This window comes from Ipomoea nil, unplaced genomic scaffold, assembly GCF_001879475.1.
Source record: "Ipomoea nil cultivar Tokyo-kokei standard unplaced genomic scaffold, Asagao_1.1 scaffold0268, whole genome shotgun sequence".
NCBI lineage: Eukaryota > Viridiplantae > Streptophyta > Magnoliopsida > Solanales > Convolvulaceae > Ipomoea > Ipomoea nil.
Genome location: NW_017616696.1, coordinates 3262782 through 3281446, shown reverse-complemented (window position 1 = coordinate 3281446; position 18665 = coordinate 3262782). Strand labels below are relative to the sequence as shown.

The 18665-nt window shown below is 29.6% G+C and overlaps 1 protein-coding gene across 1 annotated transcript; it reads right to left on the bottom strand.

The window, feature by feature from the left end:
• Positions 1-5455: 5455 nt before the first annotated feature.
• LOC109152866 (probable serine/threonine-protein kinase dyrk2) lies at positions 5456-9534 on the bottom strand. Its single transcript, XM_019300536.1, has 8 exons — positions 9357-9534; positions 8462-8662; positions 7961-8335; positions 7824-7858; positions 7610-7744; positions 6603-7358; positions 5790-6345; positions 5456-5683 (listed from the first exon to the last, which is right to left on the bottom strand). Exons 1-8 carry the CDS (start codon positions 9484-9486, stop codon positions 5679-5681), a joined length of 2193 nt encoding a protein of 730 aa, XP_019156081.1. The 5' UTR covers positions 9487-9534; the 3' UTR covers positions 5456-5678.
• Between the last annotated feature and the right edge of the window lie 9131 nt (positions 9535-18665).

The following is an 18665-nucleotide window of genomic DNA, read 5'->3' as shown; positions in this document are numbered from 1 at the left end:
TTTTCCCTATAGAAATTCCTCTGTCAATTTGACAAACTCTTTCAGCAAGACTAAGTTTTATGTGAGATTGTTTCACATAAGACATGTAATACTTAAAAAGTATTATTCTATACATTTTAGCTAAAAAGAACATTACATGTTGATTGGCATAGCCTACATCATTCCCATCTTAATAATTCTCGAATGGATTTCTAAACACCTTTTTGCCCAAATATAAAAACAATGTTGATACTTTTTACATTGCCAAATTATACCATGGAACAAGATTCTGGTCCAAAAATAACATTCAGATTCTGTATCTACCGTTGACACATTTTGCACACACTTAATCTAGACCATTCAAATTAATTAGATTGATGCACAAGATTTGTTCTCACGTTCTCACCTAAGCAAGTGTTCTCATATGATCATATATATATATATATATATATATATATATATATATATATATATATATATATATATATATATATATATATATAGGGTCACGTTCAAGTGCTAATAAGTGCCCAGGAGAGAAATGCGAACCAATCAGCGCGCACCACGTGTCAACATTCATTGATTGGGTGCACCTACTTTCGCCTGCAAGTGCATGTAGTTTTTGCCTACATTCATTGATCGGGTGCACCTACTTTCACCTACAAGTGCACCTACTTTCGCCTGCAAGTGCATGTAATTTTGTCTTGTTAACATTCATTGATCTGAGTTCAGCGGGTAGTAATACCCCTGAAAACCACCCGCAAACATTCATGCACTTAGGTGCAACTACTTATAACTATAGGTGCACTTAGTATTGATGCTGAGTGTAAATTTTTACTTGCACCTATAATACATTTTACTTGCACTTCGATGTTCAATTATTTACGAAAATGCCCCCGCATTTTTTTTTAAATCAGTGTTTCTCATTCATTAGATCTGGACACGTGGACGGATATCATGCATTGGCATATTCGCACCAGAGTGCAATTATATATATATATATATATATATATATATATATATATATATATATATATATATATATATATATATACATATATATATAAAACCTACAATTTAATCCCAACAAACTAAAAACATATTCAATTCATAACATCTAATTAACATATTATGTGCCTATAAATAAATTGAAGACACATAATTTGTTACTGCAGACACATAATATGTTAATTACAAATGTCAAATATATTAACAGCAGACAGATAATGTAATAAATTATAAATTAATTTTCTATTAAATAATTTTATTTTATTAGTACATAAATTGTGCAAATTTATACAAATAATAAATATTTTTGTCATAGTTTATATTTAATTTTTGTGTATTTTAAAATATGTTATAAAATATATTAAAGATGGAATGTTTTAATATATTGTTTCATATTATCTATTTGTTTTAATCTTATTCATTCATTAGATATTTTAAATAGAAAAATATTTTCTCCTTATATTAAATAAGAATGTGTTATTTTGAGTATTTCAAACAAAAATAACAATGGGTTCTTAGTAGGTTATAAACGGATTTGTCTTAATAGGTTAATACGATAATATTAACGAGTTAATTATATTCTTAATATCTTTAACATGTTGATTCGTTAAGACATGAAACATAACATGTTCGTAAAAGAAACACAATTTTATTTAATATAAAAACAGTATGATTAAAAGTTATGAGATAGGGGTGAACTGTGAACATATGTGCACTCATCAATGATGTAACTGGTACAAAGACTTATTACTTGTTAGGCTGATAAGACCATAAAAATGTGGAAAGAAGATAGTGTATATCTGCCAAGGAGATATAGAATATCTTAATTCTTAATGCAGATTCGTGAAGGGGATGAGCAAGAGAAGGAGAACAAGTTACGATTGCCATGAAGAAGTTCAATAACTTCCGAATGGGCACCGAAAGCATAACTGAGATGGAGACTCGATTTATGAAGCTTCTAAGAGCGATTGCTGATCTAGGGAAGGAGTTGAGCCGGAAGGAGTCGTAGGATGGCTTTCCATGCATGGATTCTCTTTCTCGATCTCCTCCTCTAGAGATATAAAGTGCTTTTGTGACCAGTGAGATGAAAACCAATCATAAAGTATAAGAATACATAAAAATATAAATTAAAAAAATGAGATAGACTAGTTAGCAAATCATGCATGTGACCCTAAGAAAGGTCAGGAATTCAAATCCTATTGTTTCAACACAACGCCTTTTTGTCATATATATATATATATATATATATATATATATATATATATATATATAAAAGAGCATCTCCAATAGATGAGTTTTTTATTATTATTATTATTATTATTATTATTATTATTATTATTATTATTATTATTATTATTCTCTTTTTCTTCAAGTCTTTTGTTAGCTCATTTGTCAAGTAGGGACTATTATGAGATTTTGTTTATTTTGTTTTTTTTTTTTTTTTTAAAAAGAACAATTGAAAAGCAATGAAAAGACCATCTCCAACCTTCTGCACTAAATTTTATAATATTTTTTATCTCCAACCCATTACATCAAATTTTATTCATACACTAAAATAATTTATATTCTCATAAATTAAAAGTTTATATTTATACTTTTTATTATTTTAATATAACATATAGTTGTAATTTAATAAATTAAAATTTAATTATATTTTAAGTAATTTTATTTTTAATTAAATTATATTCAATATTAGTCTTGTTTTAATCGTTTTGATGAGATCTTTCAAATGATTTTTTTTAATAATATACAATTTATGTTTAAATATTTAACAAAATATGCAAATATATATATATATATATATATATATATATATATATATATATATATATATATATATATATATATATATATATATATATATATATATATATATATATACTAGTATTTCTTATGCGCGATGCGCAAAAAATAGATGCCCAAGATTAATATTATATATTAAAATTTTAAATTTATTTAGATTATAAATATTTAAATTATTGTAAATAATAATAATAATAATAATAATAATAATAATAATAATAATTATTATTATTATTATTATTATTATTATTATTATGATAATGTAAAATATTTTTATAAATTTAATATTTATATTTTAAGAAATAACTAACATATAACCCCAATATATAATGTGTATATTATTATTATTATTATTGAAAATAAGAAAATATATGGTGGATGCATGTGCATTGTAGCAATAGTGGAAAAGATAACGGGAAGTTATAACGGTAGGAGTATGTTTGTCCAAAATATTGTATAGTACAACATTTATAGCATAATGTATCATAAAACTTAACGGAAAAAACGGACATGAATGAAGGGTATAACCTTCATCCACACTTATTATGTTTTTAGATATATATATATATATATATATATATATATATATATATATATATATATATATATATATATATATATATATATCACAATACAATTATGAGATAAATCTTATTTTATTTCACAATAATAAATCATAGAACATCCTTTACATTTAATTTTCATAATTACCATATCGTTCCGAGGTTGAGAACTGGAACCCGAGTGGTGCTTCAAAACAGATCCAATAAGACGTGGCTGGGTCAGAAATACACAACTTCGAACTCATGCAAAGAGAGTTCATCAACCATTTGGAGGAGTAGAACAAAGTAGTCGGTTTAACCAATATTTTAATAATTTTGGAGGAAATAGGCCTGACCTTTGAGATTATTGAAATTAAGTATGTTTAAAGTAATTTTAAATGGTCAAAGGTCTTGCAGTTATGCGGCATAGGTGTGATTTCTCAAATGAGAGGTTTTTGGTTTGAACCCCATTGTGGGAGTAGCATTCAAAAAAAAATGTAATTTTAGATATAATTTTCTTTAATTTTGTTAAAATTATGTTTTTTTTTTTAGGATTAAATCATGAGCAAGACAGTTTACAAGGAAATAAGGGGACAACCTGACATAGAAAAGACCTCCCGAGCAACAGTGTGGGCCGCACAATTCGCATATCTGTTAACAAAACGAAATTCGACATATCCAATCGTTGATGCCAATTTTTTAATATCATCCACTAAAAAACCAAAAGTAGAATTAAAAAATGAAAAAATCACATGAAAAAACAGTTTGGGACTCCATTTCCGCTTCTACATTACACATACCAGTATCCTTGAGTCAGCTTTTAAGGCCTCTCTCAAACTAATAGCTTCAGCCTCTTTAACAGATTAATTGTTTGGCACAATTATGCTTTATTTAGTTTCATTTTTAATTAATATATGTTCAATATCAGTCTTGTTTTAATCGTCTAATTATATAAATTATTTTTAATAATATAAAATTTATATTTAACAATTTAACAAAATATACAAATATATTAAAACTAAACCAAGTACATAAAAAGAATTACAAATAAAAGATGGGGTAAAATGGGGGAAAAAAGCACACCCAATATGGTGCGGATGAACAGTGCATCGTCAAATATGGCGTTGCAACGTTCATGGTGCTGCAAAAATATAGTTTTATGCTGTGTTGATTGGAGCTGCACTGTGCTATATTTTCCTCCATTTTGGTGCTTTACCGCACCCTTGGAGATGGCTTAATAGTTGGTAGTTGGTAGTTGGTGACCATTCTAAAACACCCAATTGGTATTGTATATGCCTCTCACCTATATATATGTGGGCACATCCATGTGAGAACCACTCCAAGAGAACTAGAAATCAATCAGAATTATCCATTTAGAAAGATCTAACGAATATTAAGCAATTAGAGAAAAAAATGCAGTGTCATTTTTTAAAAATAACTCTCATAATAAACTGCAACTAGTAACACTATGAGTTGCAACTTTCAACGCTATAGAGTGAAATTAAGCAAAACTACAAATGAATTGTGAAAAAACAATGACATTTTTGTAAATAACTTTAACTTTAAAGTGCAACTATTAACACTACAAAATGCAACTAAGCAAAAATACAAAGTGTATATATCCACTACACTTATACATATTACGGGGGGATTTATGGTATTATAGTTACACTAGTTTTTTTTTTTTTTTTTTTTTTTTTTTTTTTTTTTTGAAAAGAAAACCACTGAAAATCATTAAATTAAATGTTCAATATAAAATGGAATAAAAAACAACCAACAAAGAGGACCAGACTGAGAACGAGTGGCTAACTTATTCACTGATCTAAAAATATATTATTTTATAACAAATAATATGTTCATTTTTAAGAAAATAAACCAAATAGAAAAAAATGTAATTTCTTAACTTTCACCCAAAAAAAATTATAACATTCAGTCAAACATTAAAAAATTAAATTATATTTCAAAAAACAAACATTTTCTGAAAATTATTTTCCAAAAGAATATTTTTTAGGTTTTCAAACAAATCCGGAATGTGTTCACCTTATAATTCTCCAAACGTTTTAAACATTCACAAAATCTCTCCTAGCTTGATATTCGAGTTATCGAAACCTTGTGCGAAGTGATAAACATGGAACTGCTTATTGGGGTAATACATGTTCCATTTCCAAAAACGTTTATTCAACCACATAAATATTGTCAAAAACCCTTCATCATCTTGCCTCTACAAAAGAGCTTATCTATCCTTTAACTTCTGATGGTCACATATTTCTTCACCAATAAAAGAAGCCTTTGCTATGGAGCTGTACTGTCTTTGAAGATTGTACATCCTGCAAAAGGCCTTAGCTCTTACCCTGAAAAGAAATGGACAAAGTGATTTATGGGTTTCTTGCTTTCATTGGTGATCAACTTCCAAGAGTGCCTCGTTTGCGGCTTCTATACAAAAATCAAGAAACTCACTACTTCCACAAGTCTTGCCACCAAAAGGTGTGCTAGGTGCAACCTCTGATCTCACTGTTTCAGTGTTCTTGGAGACTGAATCACAACGCTCGCCTTCAACGGCAATGATCTTCGTATCATTCAAGTCGGGCTTCAAATATATGTCTCTGCTCATTTCACTCTTCATTAAACCTTGGTCCCCATGATCAACTGGAATTAAACCAGCATCTTCAACATGTTTAGTTATTTCATGTCCTTCAACTGCAACATCCTTGGGATGTAAATTACAACCTCCACTCCTTTCATGATGAACTTCTTGGGATGGGCTAGAATAGTATTCTATATCTCCTGGACTACCACTCATATTCACTGGGGCAGGTAATTTGTCTTTAAGAGATGCGTGAGAAGGGACCGTCTCAGTATCACCCTCTGCTCTTTTTAATGTTTTTGCAGGTGGAAGCTTTGCGATCTTGGGTTTTATATTTGTCCTCACATTAGCTCCAATTTTCGCCGTTAATGCAGCACTTCCATTGGAATGAGACTGCATAGACCGATTTGGAGTGCAACCTGGCTTAACCTGGATAAAACAAAACCAATAGATAGAGAATGTCTATTAATATCAACTTGACAAATGACAGTTATTCTTAAAACTTCAGTCACTTACAACAATTGCGTATACATTGTTGAGAAAATTCCTTTTGTTAAGACTTAAAGAAAATTCTATGGGATAATAAATTAGACCATCAATTATCATATAAACTTTTCATGGATGACCAATTTCAAACTGAAATAGCTAAAAAAACAAAAGCAAAGACCATTGAGATGGAAACTGACCCTGTCGAAGAAACCAATCTTTGGGGATGGCATCCGCAAGCCTGATGGCTTCATATAAGATGGTTGAGAAAGTGTGCCATTCAGTCTTGAAGGTTTACGTATATTCTCATTAAACAATGTTGTTTTGGGAACTGATTTATCTGACGTCTGATAATGACTTGAAGAATTTGTCAAATCCAAGGACGGGTTATCACTGTCCATGGATCTACTAGTATCAAGGCTAGTCCTAGATGCATTTGACCTCTTGTTAATGGAACTAGAAGATGATGATGTTGAAGACCACTCACTAATAGAACTAGCAGGTGAAAAGCCAGGACTCATCTTTGAAGACATAACATATGCTCCAACAGCAGAGTTTCTAGAGGATATCTCATTCTTCAAAGCAATTTTTGATGTAGTTTTGATACTTGAGCCAGAGGAAGATTGATCAACAGGCCTACTCTCCACCTTTCTTCTTGTTGCAGGGAAAGTAGATTTTCCTGTTTTGTCAGACGAAGTACTGGCAGTACTATCACTTGAAGATCTTGAGGCTACAGCCACCTTGTGAGCATTGTTTGCAGCGGAAAATTTTGATACCCGTGCCTCTTTACCAGCAACTGTTACCGTACTGATTTTTGCATTGACATGATCACTTTTAACATGATTGGCACCCATAGAGGTCCCTTTTGCTATTGCTGCAGAGACAGAATTCACCTTACTGCTCAGTTTTCGTGGCCTAGCAAGAAATGATTTTGAGTCCAAGGTCCTAGTCATGGCCTTCATTAAAACAGTCAGAAAAAAGAAGTGTCAACTAATATCGTAAAGAAAATTCTTTTGCTGCTATAAACCATTAAAAAGTTAAAAGATGTAGAAATAACAACTCTGCAGGTCTTCTTTCTATTACTGTAAAAAGGCATTTCATGTATCTTAAGAATATGCATATCAGTAAGTATCTCTATAAACAATGGGATTATGGAATTTCTTGATAGAGAAAATTTCATAACAAAAATAAATATAAAAATGCATGCCTGCGTGACTTGTGAGTTTTCCTTGGTTACCATTTTACCGGAGCTTTGCACTCCACCAGTTTGTTTCTGCTGACTTTTTGGCATCCCATAGGTTTGTGCTTTAATAGTTCTCTTGGGAGCAACTTTAGGCACCAGCTGTTGTTCAGTATACAGTGTCATTTACAAACTATGGAAAATTGAATTCAGGATGTGGAAGCTGTTAATTTGGACTTACCACATTTTTAGAAGTACAGTCTGCCTTCTTCAAAGCTGTGAAAAAAAAAAAAAAAAAAAGAGCAGTAATTCAAACAACTATTTGGCAACCAATATGTCCAAATTAGAAGATTACCACAAGGAATAAATATGAATTACCAGAAGTAGCCTCATCCACTGCCTTTGGAGATGCTGATTTGCAGCTTGAAATCATCACATTTAAAACTTTGCTGGATCTTACAATCGAAGCTCTAATGTCCTCAAAAACCTCAGCCTCAAGTTGTTCAAGTATCAGATCATCACTTTCAAATGTTGAGATTGAATCAATAGACTGTTCTACATCCTCATTATTCCCAGAGAGGAGATGCTTTTCACCCTGTTCAGTTTCTTTGATCATGCTGGAGAACTCGTCAAGATCTAGTACTTCACCCTTCTCAGTTCCTGTGATCATGCTGGACAACTCCTCAGGATCTAGGACTTCACACTTTTCAGTCCCTTTGATCATGCTGGACAACTCCTCAGGATCTAGTACTCCTGCAAATGTTTCAAAAACGATGGCTCTGTGAAACTACAGTCGTTATCAGGCTCCCAACAAGCATTGTCCTACTAAGGCAAGACAAAGATGATTCCAAAGCCCCAGAAAAAAGAAAAGATGTATACCCGCATCTGTGAAGAAAGCACTATTCCACGCTAAACTATTGCGAGACTTTGGGTTCCTTTTCCATTTGGTTCTTTCAGGTTGCATTGACTCACAAAGTTCAGGAAAGTTGTCATCTTCTTCATTTCTATGGCAAATATCCTTTCCTTCCTGACCATCCATAGTTTCAAATAACTCCAAGCTTATAGACTCTTTCTGATACTCTGAAGAACAAAAAGAAGTAACATTATCTCCAGAGACACGAAATTATAGTGCTATATGCAAAAGAATAAGGGTCTACTGCCAACAGAAAAAGGGATGAAAAAGAAAACTAAAAGATTGCAGCCAGTTTAAGAAGAAAATGCATACAGATTCCAACAAATTTCAGATCAAACAATCATTCTTTCAGTCAAGTTCAAGGTCGTATCTTTTACTTAACTAAAAATGTATATAAAAGAAAATACTAAAAATGTATATAAAAGAAAATACATTTATACAACAATCTCTCACATCAATTAAGCCAGCCAAGCTGGCAAAGAATATAAACTTGTAACCACATGGTCACGAGTTCGAATCCCAGCCTTCTTGATTTGAGTGCACACCTTGGCTGCGGATTTCCTCGTGACCCCAAAAATTAAGTCATTATCTTGGGATACCCTTTCGTTCATCGGTCACCCATCATGTCAGAAGCATAAATCGTTTGGAATTCTCGATGAAGTTGTAAATTCTATACTCTGTATTCATGAACAACAGATCATACAGAATTTTATACGTAAAACCTTTCAGAATTTCAAGCAGCATTCTAAAATGAAGTAGTATTTTATTTTTCTATATTTGGCTTTACTTCTTTCCTAGTCAGAACTGAAGTCTATCGAAATCAAATTAAGATCAGACAAAAAGCGCATTGATATGAAGAACCTGATTGTTGAAGACCAATGGACTGAAGCGGTGAAGAAGACAAATTGACGATGAAATTATCATCCTCCGGTGAAAAAGTGAAGATGCTGAGACGTTTGGCTTCGAGATCAGTCTGCTCCCTTTCCTCCATCAACAAAATCGATTGATCTTGTCGTAAAATCAGTATCAGAGCGGCAGGGCTGTGAGGCTGCCGATAAACGCCTAAGAATTCAAGGGGGAGTTTTTTAAACTGCTAAGAGGCGGTTTGGACTTTTGACAATTGGGAAAAGGGTTTCACGCATTGGCGGGATTTGAAGAGCTTATTAACTACTCCATATTAAGGGTCCGTTTGGAAAGCTGGAAAATGACTTCTGGAAAATGAGTCATTTTCCGGAAAACATTTTCATTTCCAGTGTTTGGTTACATTCTGGAAAACTGTTTTTGTGTGTTTGGTTCATTTTCTGGAAAATGAGTAGAATTGTATAATTAAACATTTTAATTATTTTATTTAGAATATTACAACATGTATAATAATATATAATAATATAATAATAATTTTAAATATAATAAAATAATAACTAATAATATATCAAAAATATTATGGTGGTGGTGGTGGTGTAGTGGTAGTGGTGTTATTTGTTATATAATAATAATAATAATAATAATAATAATAATAATAATAATAATAATAATAATAATAATAACTGGTAGTGGTATGACAGTGGTGGCAGTGGTGGTAGTGTGGTGGCGATGGTTGTAATGGTATGGTGGTGGTGGTGGTGGCGGCGACGGTGGTTGCGGTGGTATGGTGGTGGTGGTGGTGGTGGTGGCGGTGGTATGGTCGTGGTGGTGGCGGCGGTGGTGTGATGGTGGTGGTGGTTGCGGTGGTATGGTGGTGGTGGCGGCAACGGTGGTATGGTGATGGTGGTGGCGGCGACGGTGGTTACGGTGGTATGGTGGTGGTGGTGGCGGCGGCGGTATGGTGGTGGTGGTGGCGGTGACGATGGTTGCGGTGGTATGGTGGCGGCGGCGACGGTGGTGGTAGTGGTGGTGGTGGCGGCGACAGTGGTTGCGGTGGTATGGTGGTGGTGGTGGTTGCGGTGGTATGGTGGTGGTGGCGGCAGCGGTGGTATGGTGGTGGTGGCGACAGCGGTGGTATGGTGTTGGTGGTGGTAGTGGTTGCGGTGGTATGGTGTTGGTGGTGGTAGTGGTGGTGGTGTGGTGGCGGTGGTTGCGGTGGTATAGTGGTGGTGGCGGCGGCAGTAGTGGTGGTGATGGTGGTAGTGGTATGGTGTTGATGATGTTGGTGGTGGTGTGATGTTGGTGTAAAAGTTGGAAAATGACTTCCCCCAAAAAAAAGGGGAAGTCATTTTCCTCCAAAACAAGCCTATTTTCCAAAGTCAACGGAAAATGATTTCCGTTGACTTGATTTTCCAGGCACATCCAAACACTGAAAACTTGGAAAATGATTTCCAGAACTCATTTTCCAGGTTTCCAAACACACCCTAAAGGAGGAACATTTGTGTGAGACGGGTCGGATATTTAATGAGACGGATCTTTATTATTATTAGTTAAAGATTCGGCTCTTCTCACAAATTGAGATCTGTGATCGTGAGATGATCTTACACAAGTTTTTGCCTTAAGTTTTAACCAAATAGCAAGTGTGTTAATTACTAATATTAAGCTTTAACCAAATAACAGAGTGTACGAAAGAATTATTACATACTAAAAAATCTCAAAGTTATTCCAATGGTGAATTTCTCATAAAAGCAACTTGAGAAATTTGACATATTATTATATATCAGAAATTCTAGTTTGATTACCTTTGTTACTTAGGAAAATCAAAAACGTTTAGGATACTATGTTTCACACGCCAGAAGATGGTGATAAGTGTTCTCTTGTTTGTAATGAGTCTCAGGTTCCTAACAAGTCATACGATGGTTATTGAAATGCTTTTAGAGTTGAAGAACCTTGAAATATGAGACTGGAAATTGAAAAGTAATGATGCGGAGGTGATTTTAATATAAAAAAGGAGAATAAGATGTGAATTTTCTATTTTACTACTCCAATTTTAAAGAGTTTTTGGGGTTTTCATCAGGTTGAGATGGAAACCTAACGTCGAGGACCAAACATATCACTTCGCTCATAATTGAGGAGTAAAAATTAAATACGATCATAACTAAAAGACTGAGTCAAAACTTGAGTATAATTCAGGGACCAATGATGCAATTTTCCCTTTAAAAAAATATAGAACTTCCTTATTTATTTATTTTTTTCTCAAGCCTTATGATATGTTTTCTTGTGAGATTCAACTAAGTATTTTCACCCTTTTCTTAAAGGGTTGAGTGTGAGTTTAGGAAGTTACCCATCATTGATTTGTGGGGTTTCATATTATGTGTGTATAGTCATTTACCAAGTCTAAAATGTTAACCACTACGGCATAAATAATTTTTTCATCAAGTTCTTAGGGCATCCCCAATAGGGGATGCATTCCCTAATTTTGGAACAGTAAAATTCACATGGGTTACTTTTCAACAAATGGAAAGACCAAATTTTAGCCAACACCCTGCAAGTTAGAAGATTTTGCAGACAATTTGTCTTGCCATCTTATTATATTGCGTCATTTGTCCACATCTCTCTTTTTTCCATTGCTATTGTGCCAGCTGTCTTGACATCCCCTCTTTATGGTAGAAAATCAGCTTTTTTTTTCTTTTTTTTTTTTCTATCATCTTCTCTTTAAGCAAATGTAAATTGTTATTCCTAATTTTAGTTTCATTATATGTTTGTTATTTAGTCTCTCTATTATTTAGAAAATGTTATAATTTGTTGTAATTAAACCTATTTAACATAAAAATTGATCATTTTATTTTGTTCAAATAAAAATTGATCAGTAGTTAGCAATGCTAAATGCACACTTTTTGTACCCAATTTTGGTAGAATACATCAATTCACAAGAAGTCAGTAAATATCAACTGTGCAATAACGTTAACATGTTTTAACTTGTGTACAAAATTTTTTGTGGAAATAACATTTTCCATGTTGTATTTGCCATAATAATGGGATAAAAATTCAGCAGTCTTTCTTCTTTATTTTTTTTTTCTTTTTTATTCACTAGTATTTGTGCCTGTGCGATGCACGGAATAGATTTGTTGTAATATATTAAGAATATTTGGATCGATATATAATTATTTAAATTAGAACATCAAATATTATATAGTTCAATTGAATATACGGGTTGGATCATTTATGTGTTTTTATATTATCATTGTATGAATTTAAGCAAATAATTGCTCAAATTAATAGCTAATGTGTAGATGTATGCATGTAGTGTTATAACTTTGGAGATTTTTTTTTTATCATTGTTTAGTATTTTTTTTTTTTTATAAATTATACAAATGTGTTCGTTTTCTAGCAACTCAGTTATATGAATGAATTGTTATCTTAATTCATTTGTATGGAGGATATTTTTTTTGTCTATACATATAGCAATTTTGTCATTTAAAAAATATAATATCAACGATTTTATTTACACATTGTTGAAACCTCTTTGTAGACGATATTAGTAGTAGCAACACAATCTTGTCCATCATCGTCTAGAGCTAACACCTTCAATTGATCAGGATGGGTGACTCGGTGAAAATATATAATGGTATAATATTAGTCAATTAGCGATCCTTTTATATTTTAAATAAAGTAGTAATATTATATTCATTTTCAGTCAATTATTCTTTTGTATTTTTAGTCAATTAGAATATTACATGGAGTGATATTTTTACCTAATTTGTGTTCCATTTTTAATTGAGGATGTATAATATTATTATTGAAATATTTCTGTTCCATTTGTAATTTACCTTTACTATTGTTTACAATATGCATTTACTATTTATGATGTAGAATATTATTATTGAAATATTGGCGTTCAATTTTAGTTTCCCTTCCATTTTAATTAAAATGCAATGGTCTAACCATTTATTTTTTTCATATTAGTCAATTATGAATAATTTTTTATTTGCAGTCAATTATTAATATTCATTTCCTTTTAAATTTTCAATCCATTAGTAATATCATATTTATTTTCATCCAATTACTTCTCTTTTATTTTTAGTCAATTAATCAATTAGCGAACTAAAATATCAAATGCAATGATATTTTTACCAAATTTTCGTTTCATTTTTAATTGATGATTTAGAATATTATTATTGAAATATTTCCATTTCATTTTTAATTTTCGCTACATTTTTAATTTACCTTTACTATTGTTTAAAATATGTCTTTAGTATTAATGATGTAGAATATTATTATTGAAGTATTTCCTTTTTCATTTTTAATTTACCTTTACTTGATAGTGTAGAATATTATTATTGAAATATTTCCATTCTATTGTTTAAAATTGTGTAAAATTTATGACATACTTGTGATTTGATGTATTATACTGTGTAATATTATTGTGAAAAATTAAAATGAAATGATGACCATTTTTTTTCCTATTTTAGTCAACTAGTATTTTCGCCCGTGCGATGCACGGGATGAATTTTTTATAATATATTAAAAATATTTAGATTGATATATAATTATTTAAATTAGAACATCAAATATTATACAGTGCAATTGAAGATATATTTTGGATTATTTATGTGTTTTGATGTTATCATTGTTTGAATTTGAGCAAATAATTGCTCAAATTAATAGTTAATGTGTAGATGTACGTATGCGATGCTGTAACTTTGGAGATTTTATTTATCATTGTTTAGTAATTTTTTTTTATAAATTAAGCAAATATGTTCGTTCTCTAGCAACTCAGTTATAGAAATGAATTGCGATCTTAATTCATTTGTATGAAATATATATATATATATATATATATATATATATATATATATATATATATATATATATATATATATATATATTGTCTAGATATATAACAATTTTGTCATTTAAAAAAAAAACATAATATCAACGATTGTATTTACACATTATTGAAACATGTTTGTAGATTACAATGGTTGTAGCAACGCAATCTTGTCCATCATCGTATAGAGCTAACACCTTCAGTCCATCACGATAGGTGACTCGGGTGAAAATATATAATGGTAGAGTATTAGTCAATTAGCGATCCTTTTATATTTTAAGTTGATTAGTAATATCAAATTAATTTTCAGCAAATTATTCTTTTATATTTTTAGTCAATTAGTCAATTAGAATATCATATGTAGTGATATTTTTACTTAATTTTCATTTAATTTTTAATTGATGATGTATAATATTATTATTGAAATATTTACATTCCATTTTTAATTTATCTTTAATATTGTTTAAAATATGCATTTACTATTTATGATGTATAATTATTATTGAAATATTTCCGTCAAATTTTAGTTTTCGTTCCATTTTAATTAAAATGCAATGATCAAATCATTTATTTTTTTTTTCATATTAATCAATTATGGATCATTTTTTATTTGCAGTCAACTATTAGTATTCATTTCTTTTTATATTTTCAGTCAATTTGTAATGCCATATTCATTTTCAGCCAATTATTCTTTTTTTTTTTCATTCAATTAGTCAATTAGAATATCAGATGCGGTGATATTTTTACCTAATTTTCGTTCCATTTTTAATTGATGATGTAGAATATTATCATTGAAATATTCTGGTTTCATTTTTAATTTTTGTTTCATTTTTAATTTACCTTTACTATTGTTTCAAATATGTATTTACTATTGATGATGTAGAATATTATTATTTAAATATTTCCTTTTCATTTTTAATTTAATTTTACTTGATGATGTAGAATATTATTATTAAAATATTTTCGTTCTATTTTTAATTTCCATTTCATTGTTTAAAATTGTGAAAGATTTATGACATAATTGTGATTTGATGTATTATACTGTATAATATTATTGTGAAAAATTAAAATGCAACGATCTAACCATTTCCTTTTCCATTTTAGTCAATTATGGATCATTTTTATTTTCAGTCAATTATTAATATTCATTTCCTTTTCCAATTAACCTAACTTCAATTCTTTTTTTTTTTTTCATTTTTAATTTTCAGTAAATTATTAATATTCATTTCTTTTTCCAATTTACCTAATTTCCATTCCATTTTTAATTGATGATGTAGAATATTATCGTGAAATATTTATGTTCCTTTTTTTAATTTACCTTTACTATTTACTATTGTTTGGACAGGAAATCAAGTAAATAGGATTTTGTTTTTAATTATAGTATAGATTTGACCGTGAGGTTGTAATATATATATATATATATATATATATATATATATATATATATATATATATATATATATATGATGAATTAGTTATATTATAAATTGTTTAAATTTGTTATATAGGGTATTATGTTATGTGAGAGCATTGAATATGGAAACAATATTACCAAGATTTTAGTTGATTTCTACTTTACATTTGCTTACAAAATAAGTTGTATTAAATTAGTTGGTGATAAACATCTAAAAATTCTACACGGTAATACCATACATAATATTACCAATTATGCTATTATGTTATTATCTAATTAATTAATGTCTTTTCTACACGGTATTATAAATACGTAAAAAAAAATACTGAGAATTTGCAAACAATAATGTTACCAAAAATATTATTATATTATAGAATATATAACTAATATATCTGGAAGTAGAATTTGAGCTCTAAGATCATATAGGGCACTCTTTGATCCTAAATCAATAAATAATTAGTTATATACACATTTAGCAGTACCAATGTCATTACTAATACTTTATATATATATATCTGCCAGTATTGAACCTTTAATGTGAGATAAGAAAGAAATAATCAGGTAAATGATGCCTTTATTTGGATGCACTAAGACTATTACACTGCTCCATCACTTTGCAAACATGTACAACTTTGGCTTTATTTTATACTTTAAATTATACTTTGCTTATCCTTTAGATTTTAATGTATTATTTTAAGCTAATTTATTTATTAACATTTAAAAAATACATTTTAAAGTGTGACAATTTATACTAATAAATTATTTTTAAAAAGTGGCAAAAGATGATTTTCTAATTTGATGCCACTGCATCAATTTAAAAAAAAATTATTGTTATTGTTTACCTCAATCATCTCATAAATATCCATAATTTTTATTAGAGGGGTCTAATCAACACATAAATTGAAAAAAAAAATGACAATCATAAACAAAATATGTACAAAAATAAATGATAAAAACATTATGATAATGATTAAGACATAATAAATTTACCTTTCCAAAAAATCACAAAACTCTGGAAATCTTGATTGAAAAGGAGTTGTGTACCAAGAGTTACATATCTTGACATAACTGGCTAATAAAAAAGAACATTCATTACTTGTCTTATTCAAACACTTTCAAATATAAAGAAAAATTAAAACACTTGTGTTTAGATTAACTCTTCGTATCATTTTTAACTCTACACAATTGCATAAGAACATCCATAGGATTTGCAAGGCCAGAATTAAAAAAAAAAAAAGAAAAAAAAAAGGTTTCAACTCTTGGCCGTGGTATATGTTGATCCCACACTGTAGCTTTCAATTGATTGTCCCTATAAACAAATAAACTACGGAGTACTTAATAAAAAATACATATACAAAATACAATAAAAATAAAAAAATTAGATAATTTACTTTGTATCCACATACAATTAGAAAATCAATAAGTTAAGAAGGCTTCCCTGCAATGATCTTATCCAATGGGGAGTATATCTCAACGACCCTACCAATAACGTCAAACATGTTAATAATAATAATAAAGAATTCAGATGTAGATTAAAATTGTAAATGAAACTTACCAACGAAAAGTTGTCATTTTTTTTTTATATTCTTTAACCAAAGTAGCATAGTGGAATTACGACATAAATAATGAGTGCATTTTTTGAAAATATAGAAATTACTTATCACCATAAAAATTTTAATGTCATAAACTTTTCATTGTTTGAAAAGCTTACAGTACTTTCCAACATGTTCCATTGGTATATGAGCATGAAGTTTCCTACAATGAAGTAAAAAAGAAAAGTGTTATTTTGCAATTTATTTTTGCAGTATAGGAAGCAGCTTTGTAATGCATCTTTTTCCCAATTTCATATACAACACGAGTTCTAGAAAAAAGCAAAATCGAAAAAAATATCATTTGATCGGAAAATATGCACTCTCTATATTTTATAGAATCACTCCCCTTTCTATATGGGACTTCATATAGGTATGCACACCAATCACCATCTAATAGCTCTGAAAGTCTTCAATGGAGAAATATCCTAGGCAAGAATAAACATTGGAGTCGTATAAAAAAAGCAAAATTGAAAAAAAAATACCTCTTGATCGTGAAATATGCACTCTCTAGATTTTATGGATTCACTCCCCTTTCTCTATGGGACTTCATATAGGTGCGCACCAATTGCAGTCTAATAGCTCTGCAAGTGTTCAATGGAGAAATATCCTGGGCAAGAATAAACATTGGAGCCGTAACAGTTGTATGTTAGTATACATATCAATACTCTATATATAATTACTCAATATAAAAGAATGAATAAATGAATATAAGGAAAAAATATTACCAATTAATAGATTTACCAATTAGGTTAATACGTGAATATGGAAACAATATTATCAATTAATAGATTTTAATTAATTTATATTTTACATTTGGTTACCAAATAAGTTTTACTACAAAAGTTTGAGCGGGAAAATGAAATAGGAGGATTTTACTTTTATATATATATAGATTATGAATCTTTTCTTATTTTCAAACAATTGTTAATATTCATTTCCTTTTTCAATTAACCTAATGTTTGTTGTCAAGCGCCTTGTGCTCAGATGGCATGTAGTGACCTCTCTTATGTGGGAAGTCATGAGATCGAGCTTTAGTGAAGGTGTTGGTTGAGAAAATATGTTTGAACAGATACTTATTTATTTACCTAATTTTCATTCCATTTTTAATTGATAATATAGAATATTATTGTGAAATATTTTTGTTCTTTTTTTTTCAATCATTTTTTTTTAATTTACCTTTACTATTTACTATTGTTTGGGCGATAAATCAAGTAAATAGAATTTTGTTTTTAATTATATTATAGATTTTTTTTCTTTTTCTATTGTTTGGGTGTGAAAGTAAGGAAGAATGATTTACCTATTTAACTTATTATTATTAGTATTAATCAGTGACTTTCGTTTCTTTTTCTATTTTTAGTGAATTAAGGATCCTTTTATATTTTTTTATTTTAATGTTAACTTTTAATTTTACTGATTATTATTAGTATTAATTATTCAGTGAATTCCATTTCATTTTCTATTTTTCGTAAATT

What these genes read in the sequence shown, in the direction of transcription:
- LOC109152866 (XM_019300536.1), bottom strand. Translation starts at nt 9,486, where the DNA reads ATGGAGGAAAGGGAGCAGACTGATCTCGAAGCCAAACGTCTCAGCATC. An exon ending in ACTGTACTTCTAAAAATGTG is followed by an intron (nt 7,745 to 7,823) that starts GTAAGTCCAAAT and finishes ACTGAACAACAG; the next exon opens with CTGGTGCCTAAAGTTGCTCC. An exon ending in AAAACTCACAAGTCACGCAG is followed by an intron (nt 7,359 to 7,609) that starts GCATGCATTTTT and finishes GTTTTAATGAAG; the next exon opens with GCCATGACTAGGACCTTGGA.